Source organism: Rattus rattus, chromosome 1, assembly GCF_011064425.1.
Source record: "Rattus rattus isolate New Zealand chromosome 1, Rrattus_CSIRO_v1, whole genome shotgun sequence".
In the NCBI taxonomy this organism is placed as follows: domain Eukaryota; kingdom Metazoa; phylum Chordata; class Mammalia; order Rodentia; family Muridae; genus Rattus; species Rattus rattus.
This window is the reverse complement of record NC_046154.1, coordinates 1,617,492-1,634,047: the sequence shown is the minus strand read 5'-3', so window position 1 is coordinate 1,634,047 and position 16,556 is coordinate 1,617,492. Positions and strand designations below refer to the sequence as shown.

Sequence of the window (16,556 nt, the reverse complement as noted above, 5' to 3'; positions counted from 1 at the left end):
ACAAGGGCTAAGATATGAGTAAGATGGGACTCGTCTCTGCCCCATGCAGTCTAACGGAACCACAACTGCAGATACGAGGTGTTACTCTTACAGTACCTCCTAGAACACTGGCATTGCTCCTCACATACCATTCATAGCTATATCAAATATAATTCTGTATTAAAAGTAGAGCTGAGTCCCATTAGTATTTGTATGTACGGTGTGATAAAAGGAGACGATCTTGTAGAGGTGACTCTCAGCAACATGTATGTGTTTTTATGGACTATGTCCTGTTTCAATCTTGACTTTCTACCTGGGGGAGGGTCTCTTAGTGGGGATTTGAAAAGACATGTTCTTTAGGTCTAGTGAATATTTTCTTTGAAGTATTGTACATTTGTGTCAAAAAATGTAAGTATTAAAAAATATAAAATTTTATTTTAGTCTCATGCCTTTTGCTTACTTTCTGGCAGTCTCAGCTTATATAAGTAATAATTATTGTAAGTCCATTAATGGATACTTGTCTTTGGAATTTTTTGTTTGTTTTTATTTTTGGAGATGAGGTTTCTCTGTTTACCCTGCTGTCCTGGAACTTGCACTGTAGCCCAGTATGGCCTCAAACTCACAGAAATTCACCTGTCTCTGCCCCGCAACTACTGTGATTAAAGGTGTATGCCACTTCTGTCTAGTTTGTGTTTTTGAAATTTAAGGACAATTTAATCATGTATTCTTCCTGAAGTTAAATTGCTAGGAGAGTCACTTATGGAGATGGCTGTTCAAGTAGTACCTGAATTCCCCCTACAGACAGGGTCACTTGGTGCCACAGTAGAAGATGCAGGTTTTCAGTTTGATAGGGTACCAGTATTTAGAGTTGGTGATCATACTTCTCAGACCGTTGCCTGTCCTTATTGTTCAAAAATTCTTTCCTTCAGTTCTCTTTTCAGTTCAGTCAAGTTTTTGTCACCTCTCTTGAGATAACCAGTGGCTTTGTTAGTAAGTCTGAAGTCAGCACTAAGGCCTTATCTGACTTTGGATACATTGTCTCAAGTCAGCCAAAGTACGTGGGTCCTTCTGCTCAGATTTGCTCTCACCTTGTTGATTTAAATCCTTACTCTTCTGCTTGACCTGTATTCAGTCCCTTGGTATTCTTCAACCAGAATTAGACTGAATATTTATTATCCCCATACCTCTATCGGGAAATTTCTATTTCCAATCCTGTCCTAAATTATGATTCGTAGATTCAACTGCAGCTTCTTCATTTCAGTATTTTAATACTTTAATCTAACCTGTCTGGAACTAAATTTAACCACCCCCCCCCCACATGTTGTTTACAGGTTTTGCTACAGTAACCCCTCCTTTTAGGTCAGACACTAAGGAGTGACCCTTGACTCGGTTTTTTCATGTTTCTGTCTAACTCTCACGGACTATCAGCTTTACCTTCACTGTACTCAACTGTACTTCTCATTCATCTCGCTCGATCAGAGACCCTATTATCTATTGATTGAACTACTGCAGTAGCTTCCTAGCTGTCCCCCTACTCACATACTCGCCTCATTTTTTATTCTCAGGAGAGTAATTCTTTACAAGTCAAATGTCTCTGCTCACTGTACTCCAGTGACAACCCTTTGACTAACAGCGAAGGCCTGAGTCTGTATGATGCCCTAAACCTTATAAAGGTGGCCTATACCTGTTTGACTTCACCCTGCAGCCCTCCATTCGCTGCTCTAGCCACACTGCACACTGTTGCCTTATAAGCACTTTGCCATGCTTGGAATGCTCTTCCCCAGAAATGCATGACTTGGTTCTGTTATCTTCCATAATAAGTTTGCTTAAATGCTGGTGAAACCTACTCTCCACTCTGCATAAAATTGTAACCCATACCAAACACAGTTTCTGCCACAGGCTCTACTGTTTTTCCAAAGCGCTTATGACCCCATGGCATGCGTCACTTATTATTACTTTTTGTTATGTATTGGTTTCCTCCTCCCACCAAAATTTAAGTCCTATTAAAGAATCAGTGTCTATCCTGTTGACTGACATATTCTGAGCACCTAACATGGTGTCTGCTGTGTGGAAATAATTAATAATGGTAAGACTTAAGATAACTCTTTAGTTGAACAGTCAGTATAATATCAAGTTCATTGCTGTTGTTGTGTTTTATAAAACTCATGATAAAAATTCACAATGAAATAGAAAATAGTTTAGAGAAAATCTATCCTGCATGTAAATGAAGTTGAAGGTGTACCAACAGAACAAGCAGCCTTCAGTCTTAGGGAACGAGTAACTTCTGAGGGATATAAGAAAATAAAGTGTAGCTGCCCTACAGACAAGGAAAGAAAAAACTGTGGAACTTAAGACGCGAGCTATTTGGATAGTGAGTGATTATTGGGTTGAAATGAAAGCTACATTTGAGCTATTAATAACTACAAGGGTGAAGATATTTGAGCCCTTTGAAGGTAAAGTTGTAAAGATGATTTTTCTTTAGATATGTTATGCTTATAATGGCTGATATCAACATGTTTAAGACCCTGGGTTCTATCACAAAAAGAAAAAAGAAAAATCATAAATGTCAACCTAGGTATATTTAATCTAAGAGATTTGGTGACTTGTTCTACCAAGGAGAGAGTGAATATAGAATCAGACACTGAAGAAAAAGGAAGTGGGAAGGAGACAAGGAAATGTTGAAAGAAGTAGAACAAGTGAAAGAATAGTTCCAGTTGCTAGTGCCCACACCAGCACAGAGCTGACATGTTTTCTGCAGCCTCTACTTAGACCTCACCTCCGAAGCCTTTTACAAAGGAGCCTCTGGATTAGTGTTTTTATTTGTGCTTAAGTTTTTACAGATACTCTGGGCAGAGAGGTGGAGGGATGTGGAAGTGGAAGTCTAATTCATCTATTGATACCTTTTCTAGTGGGAGGAGTATTCAAGAGAGAGACCTCCTGATCCCACTGTACTGTTGACTATTGGTGGTTTTGTTTACTCTACTTCTGTTGCTTAGAATTAATTTTATTGCTTGTTCTTAGGGATTTGTGTGTTCTTTAGACGGGGTCTTAAACAACCCTGCTGGCTTCAAACTTTCTATGTAGTTGAGGATGACCTTGAACTCCTGATTTTCCTGAGTTTACCTTGCAAGGGCTAAGATTACAGGCCTGAGTGATTCTGCCCAGCTTGAATTTCTAAATGAGAAGCTCTTAACCTGGTAGCTCACTGATGAACTATTAGGGCTTAGGGAATGAAGGATATTTGGCAGTTGTCTCTATGTCTGTTCCCACTGGCAATAGACTTTTATATTTTATCTGTAAATCTATATTTTTGTATATAAACTGTGAAGAGCTCTTTGTAACCCCAAGCTTAGCACCTGCACTTATTTCCTCTTTCTTCTTCCTCCTCCTCTATCTCTAAAAAAAGAGAAGTCAAAGCCTCGTTTTATCTTTCACACATAATTTTAAGTATAAGCCGTTTCTGGTAAATTTAATATGATTAAAATAAGATGAACATTTTCTTTCTTATAAATTATGTTAAAATTTGTTTTTCTTAAGCAGTTGTTGGTTATATAGCACAAAATTATAATGATTAAATTGACTGATTTCCGCCTTGCGTTAAGATGAAAAATTATAACTATGAGGAAGAAAGAAAGAGAACGCACACACAAGTGCACAGTTTGAGAAGAATGCAAGGGAATAAAATGGCGGTGCCCTCAGGGTTTTAGTGTGGCTTTGTGCTTCTCAAAAGTTTCCGTTGAAGTAACAGATGCTACTGCTGAAGTTGGGAATCCTAAGTTCACTTGTGGCTGTTTCCGTTGCTTCTTAGTAGTGAGAGGCCCCCACAGGGGATCTGTGTAGTAGAGTTCGCTCTGGGAAGGGGATGACAAATAAGCACATGGTCGCCTTGTCTTTGTGATCCTTAATCTGCGTTCAAGCACAGGCACAGTTAACTGTGATATGCAGTTCTCTTACAGTCTGTGTCACTCTTGGGCCTGTCTCAGGGTTATTATTCAGTAATGGTGATTGGTTTTTGGTTTTGGGGGGGTTTTTTTGGTTTTTCTGTTTCTGTTTTTGTTTGTTTTTTTTTTTTTAAGTTCTTTTGAGTTCTTTAAAGTTTTCCTCTAAAAATTCTATTTTTTCTTAGCCATAAAAAACCACCTTACTAAACATTTACTGTTACATTGAACAGGCAATTAAATTATGCATTAGCTACATTTCTCAGTTCAGAATAGTGCTTATTCACACCATAGTACATATGATTAAGTGTGATTTCTTTTTCTTTCTAATTTTAATTATACAAGATACCGTCATCAGTGGATACATGGATAAAACAGATGTAGTCTCAGTCCACAGACAGCTTTGACATAGAAATGAATAAATTATTTCTTAGTAGAACCTTTAATTTAGGGCTTTAAATGAATAGTAGCCTAAAAGATGCAGGTAATGAGCTTTTACACTATCATTGAGGGAGAAAAGACTTTACAAAAGGGAGATACAAAAGGGAGGTCAGTGGGAATAGAAATGTTACTTAGTTTACTTATTGGTTGGTTTTTGAAATTTTATTTTTATTTTACTTACATGTACATATGTGCTCATGTGAGTGGAAATGCCACTGGAGTGCAGAAGGAGGCTGGCTATCCGATCCCTTGGTGCAGGAGCTCCAGGCAGTTGTGAACCACCTGGTGTGGGCGCTGAGAACCATACTCCAGAAGAGCAGCCAATACACTGAGCCGCTGCGTCATCTCACCAGCCTCTTAGTTAATTTATTAAGGAGAAGGCAGTACCCCTGGATAACTAGTAGTCATACTTCAGTTTTTGGAATGTTACAGAGTTGTAATTGATCCTCTCTAATTCTGAAGCAGTAACAGGTGGCAGTAACCGAGAACTTACAAGGCTACTCTGGGTACCCAGTAAATGAAATGGCTGGGAAGTCTTCAGGGGTTCTAGAGAGTACATGTGAAGTCATACCTGCAAAGTATGGTAGGACACTGAGGAAATTTCTGGATCTAGCTAAAACAGTGGGACCAGAAAAATAAGGACTAAATCATGGGCAGTGGTGTGTTGTACTACTGTTTGTCTTCGAACATGTGTCCAGTTGGCAGCAAGGGACCTTCCAGATAAAATGCGTCCGCCTCTAACAGTAGAATAACAGTAGATTAGGGTGGAATTTGTGCTAATGAAGAAAGGTTATTTTAATAATCTACGTCAGAAATTAAGTGTCCCAGAGCTAAAATAATAGTACTAAGGCTATTTAGGATAAACAATTTATAGGATCTAGTGAGTAATTTTATGCTCTTTTCTTTTCTTTTTTTTTTTTTAACCTTCTCTTTTTTGTCAGAGCTGGGGACCGAACCCAGGGCCTTGCGCTTACTAGGCAAGCGCTCTACCACTGAGCTAAATCCCCAACCCCAATGCCTTTTATGCTCTAAGTAAGGAAGAAGAGTTAAGGGTTTCTGACTGGGAAAAACAGACTTGGTATAAGTTGTCAAATATCAGGAGGAAAAGGAAAACTAGGGAGTTTTTTTGTTTTATATGTCTGGTTGTTTATTAGTTTATAGTACCAAGGATTAAGCCCAGTACTGAATTCTTAGCAAGCTCTCTCATCTCTGAGCTTTCAAGAGTGGAGAGGAAAGAACTTTTAATGCTTTACCTATATGAGTTACCTATGATGCGTCCGGTTTCCTTGACAGTTTAACTGTATTCTCAGTGGTAGGAGAGTGCTGTTTCCGAGCAGTCAAACTTGGCTTTATATTGCAAATGAAAAATAAATATTGGGAAAGACTCAGATTTTGGTTCTTTGGGGATTGTAGGTTTATGCTAATCATTGGCTTTCTCCTCCCCTCCCCCTTACTAGCTTACTCTATATAGTATATAAATTCATAGTTTTGTAGATTTCAAAAAAAGAAAGACTGGGTAGTTGTAGGTAGAAGTCAGTACTTTTTGCCAAAGGGGGCCTCTTTTTCCAAATAGTATTGGGCCTTCTCTCTGTCTCTCTCTGTCTCTCTCTGTCTCTCTCTGTCTCTCTCTGTCTCTGTCTCTCTCTCTCTCTCTGTCTCTCTCTCTCTCTGTCTCTCTCTCTCTCTCTCTCTCTCTCTCTCTCTCTCTCCTCCCCTCCCTCCCTCCTCTCTGGGACAGGGTTTTCTGTCTCAAAACAGCCCTAGCTGTCCTGGAACTCACAAGTTCTGCCTGCCTCTGCCTCCCAAGTGCAGGGATTTTAAGGTGTGTGCCACCACTGCCTGTTGGGCTTTTTGCCTTAAAAAAACTTAGTTACCCATTATCGTGGTACATACCTATAACTTCATCAGTGGGAAGCTGAGACAGGAGAATCACAAGTTGGAAGCCAGCTGTGCTAATTAATCTCCGTTGTCAACCTGACAAGACCTGAAATCACCTGGTGGTCTGGGAATCTAGGCTGCTAGGCTCCAGTGGTTCCTGGTCACACACAGGTAATTCTAGTTAAACTCAGTCACAAACAAAACAAAGAGATAAGAATGGGGGGACCCGGCTCATCATGGGAGACTTGTCAGAAAGGGCAGGGGATGGGAGTAATCTGTACTACATACATGTATGAAATTGTCAAAGAACAAAGTTAATAAAAGTTACAATAAAAAGAAACAAAGGGACTGCTAAATAATATGTAGATGAACTTTTGCTAAATGTACTGAAGTACAAATTAGATAAAGAAAAGGAATAGGAGGAATTATTTAAAAGCCACAATTACTAAAGTTGGCCCAATTAAGAAAATAAATATAGAGGGATCCATATCTACTAAAGAAATAGAATTCCTTCCTAAAGAATTTTCTACAAGTAAAATTCCTGACCACAGAGCCAAATTCTACCATGTGTTTAGGGAAGGACACAATTTTTTTCTTAGTTCTTATGAGTCCAGTTTTATACCACTATCAAAACCAAACAAAGATCTCATAAGGAAACTCTAAATCAATATCCCTGTGGTAGGTACTTTTGCATCATACAGTACGCAATAGAAACAACTTAGAAAAAGAAATACTTATTTTGGCTCATGGTTTTGGGATTTTTCAGTCCATCACAATTACAGTGATGACCCAGCAGCTCTGCCCCTGGTGGCTCTTCATGTGCATTAGACAGGAAGCAGAAAGGGAGACAGGCCTGACTGAGATATCTGTAACTTTCAGAAGCTTGCCCACAGTGACCCACTTCTGTCCCTTCCTCCTAAAGTCACACAGCCTCCCAATACAGTGCCACCAGCTGGCTTCTAAGTGTTCAAAACATGGCTTCCAGGGGTCATTTCACAACCAATCTACGACTCTTCATGAATGCCATTATAAAAATCTTACTTATGTCAAGTATTTTTTCTTTAAAGATACTACATATTAACCCAGTTAGTTTCAAAATGAAGGGTCAGCCTGACATTTGAAACTAAATTACTGTGCCTGCCATCCAGGAAGAAATAGGAAAAATCACAGACTTCTTAACTTGTTGCAAAAATAACATTCAGTAAAAATCACCACCTGTTTGTATTAAAAACTCAGCAAACTGGGAAAAGAATTTCTTTAGTTATAAAATTTTCATAAAAAACAGTATATGTAAGAGAAGAAAATGAAGGAAGGCAAAGAAAAAAACAATATATACAATTGTAAAAGAAAATGTATTTTGTTTCCTAAGATTGGGAACTGGGCAAAGATTTGCTGTCACCACCTACATTTAGCATCATTCTGTAGGAGATCCTCTGAGAATCAGTAACATAAACCGGGAAAGGGAATAACACTGAAATGTAAATAATAAATACTCAAGTTAATAAAAAAAAAAAGAAAGAAAGAAAGAAAAGCATGTGAATTGCCAGGGAGAGAGCCAGGACAAACAAGATGTTCCAGATGTAAGGCACTTGCTGCCAACTCTGCCACAGAACCTGAGTTACAGACCCCTGGGGCCCACGTGATGGAAGGAAAGAACCAACTTTCACAAGTTGTCCTCTCACCTCCTCATGTAGGTGTGTGTATATATGTGAACAAATGAATAAAAATTATAAGAAAGGAGAAAGTAAAGCTGTCTTTACTTACAGGTGGTATGAATATATATATACATATATATATGTGTGTATACACACACACACATATTGAAAATTGGTGGAAGCATGCAGCACAAGCCTCTAAACTAAGTTAGCACAACAAATTTAGACAATGTAATATGAGTATATGAAAGTCACATATATTTTATAAACATATAATCAAAAACTGGAAAAGTATTACCATGAAAATTTAAGCCAAAGTAAATTGAGAGAGATATATCAGTTTATATGGAGACTTGGTATTATAATAATATGCGATGTGGATTCAAGACAATACCAATCAAAATCCTAACAGACTTTTTTACTGAGATTGACATGTTTATTCTAAAATATATACACCCAATCAAAGGGACTAGAATAGCCAAAACAGTCTTGAGAAGAATGAAAGTCAAGGGTGTGTACCCCTGAGTTTCATTTTTTGTTTGGTTTAGTTTGGTTGGGTTGGGTTGGGTTGGGTTGGGTTGGGTTGGGTTGGGTTGGGTTGGGTTGGGTTGGGTTGAGACAGGCTCACAGTGTAGCCTTGGCTGGCCTGAAACTCACAAAAATCTGTCAGCTTCTGCTTTGCAAGTGTTGGGATGAATTGCATGCCCTACTATGCCCAGCCTGCATTTAATTTTATAAGAACAAAATTAAATCAGCTTGTGGAGTTGGGGGAATGGTTTAGTCAGCCTTTGCTTGCTATTCAAAGTGCTTGCATAAGGACCTGAGTTCAATCCCTAGCACCCATACAAAAACCTGGGTGCAGCATGCACCTATATTGGTGAGCACCCAGTTCAGTGAGAAACCCAATCTCAAAAGGTAATGTAGAGCGATATTGAAGAAGACAAAAGATGTCTACCTCAGGCCTCTGCACTGGCATGTGTGCAGACACACATACACATCCCCAAAACAGAAGAAAAAATTAAATGAGTTTTATAATTAAAGTGATTACAAGGAATCATTAGATTTTAGTGATGAATGTCACTGGGATACATAGGGCAGCTCTGAGAACGGCAGCCCATATGTTACTTACCTGCATCTTTTGAATGAAAAATAATACGGTGGGGTGAAGAAATGAGGCCGCTGCTCTTTAATCCATACTCACTCTCAGTGCATGTGTGCAGCCCCAGACTTCACAAAGAATAGCAGCAGCAGCCCAGCGCTTCTGCTTGCCTGTGGAGTGACCTTTTTGTAGAGCAGCCTCATAATTTTTTTTTTTAGTACAGGTATTTTATTTTAAAATAAGTTTCTAGACACTTAACCCTGGTAGGCTGAAAAAATGTAGATTACCTCATGTCTCTTCAAAATTCTTTTCAGAGAAGCGAGTCAAGCTTGATTTGTGTTTTTGAGATAGGTGAAAGTAGTAAGGTTAGACGGAGGAGGAAATCAGAACTCGGCTTTTAGCCCTTTGTTGACACTGCCTTAGAGCCTGCATTAGTCATAGGTCCCTTCCTTCTTGTCCAGAGAGGGACCAAAGGAATAGGAGGCATTTGCAGGTTTGTAAAGAGCAATGCAAAGAAAAGGAAATAGCTGACACAGAAGAAATGCTGTAGTCCCCCAGTTTTACAGTTTTATTTTTAGATTAATACCTGCTGGTTTGTGGATATTTGGGGTTTGTTTTTATTTTGAGGCAGGGTTTTACATCTGTGGCTAGCCTAAGCTCACTTCTGTAGGCTGTGTGCTCACTGTATGGGCCACACTACCCTTAAGCAGTCAGCCGTCCCACCTCCTCTGCCTCCTGCATGCATCGCCCCACCCAGAAGTGTCTGGATGTTAGGCCTCTTGTTTTGCTCCTTTATGTCACTATTTTTGATGTTGTAAATGTAATGCAAAGTTCCTGACATACAAAGTGGACAGTTTTCAAGGTCTGTTGTTTTAGTGGAGGCAGCAAGATGAAGTAACAGCAGGTTAAGGTGCCTGCACGTTCCATGACTCAGGTGTGGGCCCTGAAATCCATACGGTGGTAGACGAGAGCTACCGCCCACAGATTCCCCCTGGCCTCATGCACATAGCTACCTGCGTGCACATGAACAGACCAAGTAGATAGATAATTCTTTCAAAGATATTTGATGCTGTATGGACGTCATCTAGAAAAAGCAGCAGACACTGTTAATGCTGATGCTGAGGTGAAGGATTTCCTTCCCTTCTACCGACTTAGTGTGAATGAGATCGTGTGAATTTTCCACCACTGTACAGTGTGAGTGAAAGCTGAAGTCTGCTGATACTGCTGGGATACTCATTAATGATACTCATTAATGAGGAGCTTGTTGGACGGTTTAGGTAGATAGTGGTCACAGTTTATGTGCCAGCATCACAAAATAGCAAACTAGAGTATCAAAAAACAAGACTCTTAGGCTTGTTTACAAAAGGTTTTGGAATGTCCCAGTGTCTGGGGTCTAGAAAAATAAAAGGGGTGGGATCATTAGAGCACCTCCCCTCTAAGTAAAGTTCTGCTTGGTCAGGTAAGGAGATTGACATAAATTTATTTCTGCATCTTCTGTTGGGTCCTTTATTTATTTATTATTTGTATAGAGCTTAAGATACAAAGCATTGCCTAGCAAGTGCAAGACCCTGGGTTCAGTCCCCAGCTCCAAAAAAACAAAAAAAAAAAAAAAAAGATACAAAGCATTTTCCACAAATCTCTTGATTCTTACAGATTTTAGGTGGGCAGGGCAAATACTATAAATACTGTTGTCCCTGTTTCACAGGCACATGTGATTATTTGTTGAGAGTCGCACAACTAAAACGAGTACTTTTAAGTAAAGTGTTGAGTGGGTGGCGCAGGTGGGTGAGAGCACTTGGGGTGCTGGCTAGGCCCTAAGTTGGAGTCCTCAGCACCCGTGTATAGAGTAGGGTATGGGCACACATGTACCTGTGACCTTAGCATTGTGGTGGTAAGCAGAGTCTGAGTCCGCTGCCAGGGAGAGAGGCTGTCTCAGAGGAAGAAGGTAGAGTGCTGGCAAGTAGGATAGCGACAGCCTCCCAGCCTCCCATAGATATCCCGACACATACATGTGCAGCTGCACACGCAGACACACAAAACCAGTGGCATTAGTGCTTTGTGTGGCATGCTCAAAGCCTATTACCACAAAAACATAATAACATTTTAGGGCTGGGAAGAAGGCTCATCAGTTAAGAACACTTGCTGCCCCGGCAGAGGTCTAAAATTCATTTCCCAGTACCCACATGGAGAGGCTCCAGGTCCAGGGAGATCCAGCACCGTCTTCTGGTACCCATGGGCATATACACTCATATGCATAGACACACAATTTTAAATAGATAAAAGTCTGAGGAATAACATTTTAGAGCAGCATGAGAATTTGAGGTGTTTGGCACTTTCCACTCACCCCTTCTCATACACTTCTTACTCATACCACTATGAATGCTAACGAACTGAAGAACCATTGTCTGTCTGTCTGTCTGTGACTTAAGGCACTAAAAGTAACATTTGTTTTCTTTTCTAGGAGAAGATGATGTAAATTGGTTCATCAGTGACAAAGACATCGAGGTAAGATCAATTTTTTCAAATCTAAATAATAGGCTAATATTGTCTTTTGATCTCTATGTTCCATTTGTTTTTTCCACAATATATTTTTTGGAACAGTATAAGCTTTTTTAAAAGACATAATCCCATAGCTTAGAAGGGAAAGTTTGGTTTTAGTATTGTATAATTTAATGTTTCAGAACTGTAAGTCAACTTGGATTTTGTCAGCTGATGAGTGGCTATAATCACCCTTCCGTTTATGTTTCGTCTCTGCCTTAAAGATTCCTGTAGCCCCGGTGGCCTAGTACTACTAAGATCAACACCGGAAATGACTGTTTCTTCAGTGTAAGGAAATGGTCAATCTATATTTAGAATGGGGCAGGTGCTTGTGTCAATTATTAGCCTTATTGTAACAAATACTTAAAAATAAAAAAAATTAAAAGGCTGTTTTCAACTTTATAGTCAAGTTTAAGAAATCACTAAATTAGAAATAACTGACAACCAATTCAAGAGAATACCAGGTAAAACATGACACTTTTTCACAACTGGAATTTATTTATTTATGTATGTACTTTTCTTTTTTTGAGACAGGGTCTCCTACATAGCCTAGGCTGGCCTTGAACTTACAGTCCTCCTGCCCCAGCCTCCTAAGTGTTGGGATTATAGGCATGAACCACCATGCCTGACTTTAAAGATGGAATTCTGCCAAACAAGAATAATGGTTGGGATTACATAGTCCTCTTTAGGTATTTCATATGATGTACTTTCTCTTGTTCTTTCATACATAGTAGAAATTTGACTAGAATAAGAGACAACTATAATTGGGTCACTATATAACCAATAGTAGACGAAGATTGTCTTATACTCTTAGAAGTTGTAATTGGTTTTATAGGCAATAGAGGTAGCCCTGTGCTTTTGAAAAGGTTATTTTTGGTAGTTATATGGTTTTAAAATGTTTTAAAGCACAAAATCATAAAAATACCATTCCCTAACTAAAACTTTTAGCAAGTCTCTCATTCAGGAATAAATGGTGTATGTTTAGATGTAGTTAGCGCCAGCTAACGGAGCTCTCAGTATTTCTTCTAGACCCAAGCCCTCAGTGGAGACTGACCAGTGAGGGGAGTCACGTGAGCAAGGGCCCAAGAGATAGAGCTGTCCTCGTGCTCACCTTCTCGGGAATGGAGTCTGCTTCTGGATGTTAGGTGGAACATAGGTGTCTGTTCCTTCTTTTGTCAGACCAAAGTAATGGAGCTGACTTCAAATTTAATGTTTCTTACTCAGTAGTTTTAAGAGGAAGAATAGAAAGGTTTCCTTAAACTGACTGAAATAATTTTAATTCTTGATTGTTTTTTCCTCCTACCCTTAGGCCAAGATAGATAACAACAGATCATCTGGAAGGTGGAACAACCGATACTATTCAGTCAACAAAAATGTCACGTGTAGAAATTGTGATAAACGTGGCCATTTGTCAAAAAACTGTCCCTTACCACAAGTACGTGAGATGCATGATGCTTCTTCCTGTGTTAAAGTCAGACTGTTAGGCCTAGACCCCTGGGGTTTGGACTGAGCTCTTGTTAAAGCGTTGGATTATAGGTAGCTCATGAGCATAGCATGGGCGCAGTGTCTGCAGACCCTGGGCTCCATTTCAGCTTCCCTGTTAGAAGCTGGGTGGCTGTACAGGTACCCATACTCTGTGCCTAGACTTTCTTGTCCAAAAGATGAGAAAGAAGACTGAGTGAAATTATTTCCTTTTGAAACTTTCTCCTCTATAGACAGCACATTTCATTGTGGGATAATTCTCACTGTTAGAGATCTGTAATTCTTTTCATTTATATGTGTGGAGTAATGGCAAAGCGAGCACATCTGTTTGAAACAAATGGAACTGAAGTTCTACACTTTGGTATGTAGTGGCTCTGTGCACACAGCCCTTTCATTACCTACTGCCTCCCAAGCTGCTCTTCATAGGCATGCGACTGCTTCTCTGTCTGCTCCTCCTGTGACTTGATTTCCAGACATCCTCATCCTGTTACCCTGGATATTTCTACTCTATGGCTATTCCTCTGTAAAATAAGATATGCTAAGTACGTGCCTGCTGGGCATACGTCCAGACTTAGAACTTTGTGGCAGCAACATACTGATAGGTGTGTTCAAGCTGAGTCTAGACATTTGTCTGATTTTATAATTCTGTTCAAGGTTGGACCTTCACTGAGTTTCAAGTTAGAAATAACTTTTTATCTAGGAAAGGAAAGCCAATGTTCTACCATTTGAGACTGATAAGTTTTGCTAAAGAGAGTTTATGTTTGTCTGCCACACAGAAAGTCCGGCCCTGCTGTCTCTGCTCAGAAAGAGGACACCTCCAGTATGGCTGTCCAGCCCGTTACTGCTTAGACTGCTCTTTGCCCATGTCTTCCACTCACAGATGTTTTGAAAGATCTTCCTGGAGAAAGCGATGTGACCGATGTGATATGATAGGCCACTATGCTGATGTAAGTATTTTTACTGCAACTAAATTGTCAAGACTTTGGGCAGTGTAACAATTCATAACCATCAGCCGTTCTACTTGAAAGAATGTTTGTTGGTAGGTTTGTTTGTTGTTGTTTTTGAAACAGGGTTTCTCTGTGTAGCCCTGGCTGTCCTCGAACTTGCTCTGCGAAGCAGGTTGGCCTCCAACTCAGAGATACACCTGTCTCTGCCTCCTGAGTGCTGGGATTCAAGGTGTGCTCCAGCACAGCTGGCTTTGGAAGAATGTACACTTACATGTTACACGCTACAGACGTGCGTGTGAAAACTGATCTGAAATTCTTGTTGGTGATTTTACTAGTGGTAAAATAAATAGTCTGTGACTGTGAAGTACATGCTTCCCAGTGCTTTAAATATGCTTGTTTTATTAGGTCTTTTTATATATTTAAAAAGTAATTTGGGCATTTTAGTGAGACCTCTAATTCCACCACCTAGGAGTCCTAGTCAAGAGGGATTTCAAGTTTTGAGACCAACAAAACTCTGCCTCAAAAATTATGTATTTGTTAATATTAAGAAAGTACAAGTAATTGAGAACATTTCTTACAACAAAACCAAAATGGTGCATTAGACCTGCCCCCTCCTGTTGTAAATATGTGTGGGGTTAAAGGATTATCAGTTCTAACCACAATTCCAGAGCCCAGGAAGGCTAATGACTTTGATAAGGAATGTGGAGCTTCCTCCAGTTTACTCCTTATCCTAATGGGTTTGTCACTAAGGATCTGTCACTTTAGCTCTTAATCACATCCATTCCTACACGGTGGCAGGTGCCTATTTTGTACTTAGAGTTAATCATTGCTAAGACATTCCACATTCTTACCTGGTTCAACCCTGTTTCAGGTCAGTCCTCATTATCTTCTCAGTGCTGAGATTCCAGGCTTGTGCCAGAAGCCCAGAGCAGCTCACTAACCCACATGTGCTTTTGAACTGTTGGAGTCCATTTCTTCATTTACTGGGACTCTTGGCAAGCCTTCCCCTCCCCGCTCTGTATAGAAGCCCTTGACTCACACTCCTGACCTGTGCGGACCGCTGTCTGCCACCCATCTAGTTAGTAACTCCTTCTCACCCACTCCTACACTTTCTGTCCTTTCACAGAAGGCTCCGGAACCTTGTTGAATATTGAGACTTTTAACATTTTATAAGTTTAAAGATCAAGTGGGAGCCAGCAAAATGGGTCAATGGATAAAAGCACTTGCACACCAAACCTGGTCGATAAGTTGGATCCCTAGAACTTAATGTGGTAGAAAAAGAGAACAGACTCTCACAGGTTATCCTCTGACCTCCATACCATAGCATGCATACACACACACACATAGAATAATTTTTTTTAATTTAAATAGATGAACAAAGTTTAACTTTGTCTTCCCCTGGCCATCCTTGGATGTCTGTTTGGCCAGAACCAGATACATTCATGCAAAGAAAATTCATAATAAAAACTGATGAGTTGCGTTCGAATTCTTGCTATATTTGAAATACCTCATTAGTTACCAATGCAGAAACCATTTGACTGAAATCCCTATTTTATAAAGTAAAGGACAGAGATACAGTATAAGACCAAAGTCAGCCTACACCAGTGGTTATTGCCCTCCAAATTACAAAGCTATGGAAAGATTAGAAAAAGATTTCCCATCCTCAAACTGCCAAAGAATCTGTCCTCTTCCCCAAAATTCTTAAATCAAGAGTCCTGTTAGGCATTTCAGACTGGCCTTGAACTCCAAATCTTCCTGCCTCTTGAATGCTGAGATGACTTATGCACATCGTGAGCTTCCGTACCTGGTTTAATAGCTTTCCTCCTCTGCTTTTAGATAGGGCCTTTCTATGTAGACCCAGAGATGCAAAATCATATTTGAGAAAGGTTAGCTGTTCTGAACTGTTTTCTCCTTGCTCTGACTGTTCCAATCTTGAAAGGCTATGGTGTTATATCAGAATCTGAATTGTTTTAGCACTGATGTGAAAGAACCTTTCACAGTATAAAGAGTCTTAGCCACTTCCATCATACTTGTTACTATCCTGCACAGTCTGTGAGTGAATATTAACTCTGGACCTTTGTGAACAGTTCCCACTTTCCCTTTTCTCTATTTTCTGTAGGTGGCTAGAATAATCATTCTTGATTGGTTGGGTTTTGTTGTTGTTTGTATTTCTCTGTTAGTGTCTGGCAAGATATGCAGCTGGCTGTGTGTACCAGCATAGCATTCTGCCTCCTAAATGCTGAGAATTAGGCATGTGCCACTAAACCTTTCTTGGAGTAATCCTTTTAAACATGTCTCAGCTTACATCTACCCAAATTTGTATGACTTTGTCTCAGAGTCAAAGCTCAGGCTCATACCGTCTTTCAAGAACTGTGCATGCTCTGACTTCTTGACCACGGGAATCCCTGGAGCGTACTTTATTTAGATGATTTCCTTGAAAGACCAAATAAACTTTCTCTGTATCCTCTGTTACTTTTCCACTTAGTTGCCCACAAGAACTTACTTCCTCATCTTTATTGTGTCTCCCCAAATGTCTCCTTTGCCCACCCTCATTAAAACAGCACATCTCTATACCTTCAACTTTCCTTGCTCTCTTTTT

General features: G+C 39.7%; 1 protein-coding gene across 1 annotated transcript in view; it reads left to right on the top strand.

Moving 5' to 3' along the window:
- Zcchc7 (zinc finger CCHC-type containing 7) overlaps positions 1-16,556 on the top strand; it is a 185,135-nt gene that overhangs the window by 135,196 nt on the left and 33,383 nt on the right. The window contains exons 3-5 of the mRNA XM_032891420.1: positions 11,452-11,495; positions 12,838-12,963; positions 13,787-13,957. Coding sequence (XP_032747311.1) covers positions 11,452-11,495; positions 12,838-12,963; positions 13,787-13,957 — 341 coding nt within the window. The remainder of the gene's footprint in view (positions 1-11,451; positions 11,496-12,837; positions 12,964-13,786; positions 13,958-16,556) is intronic.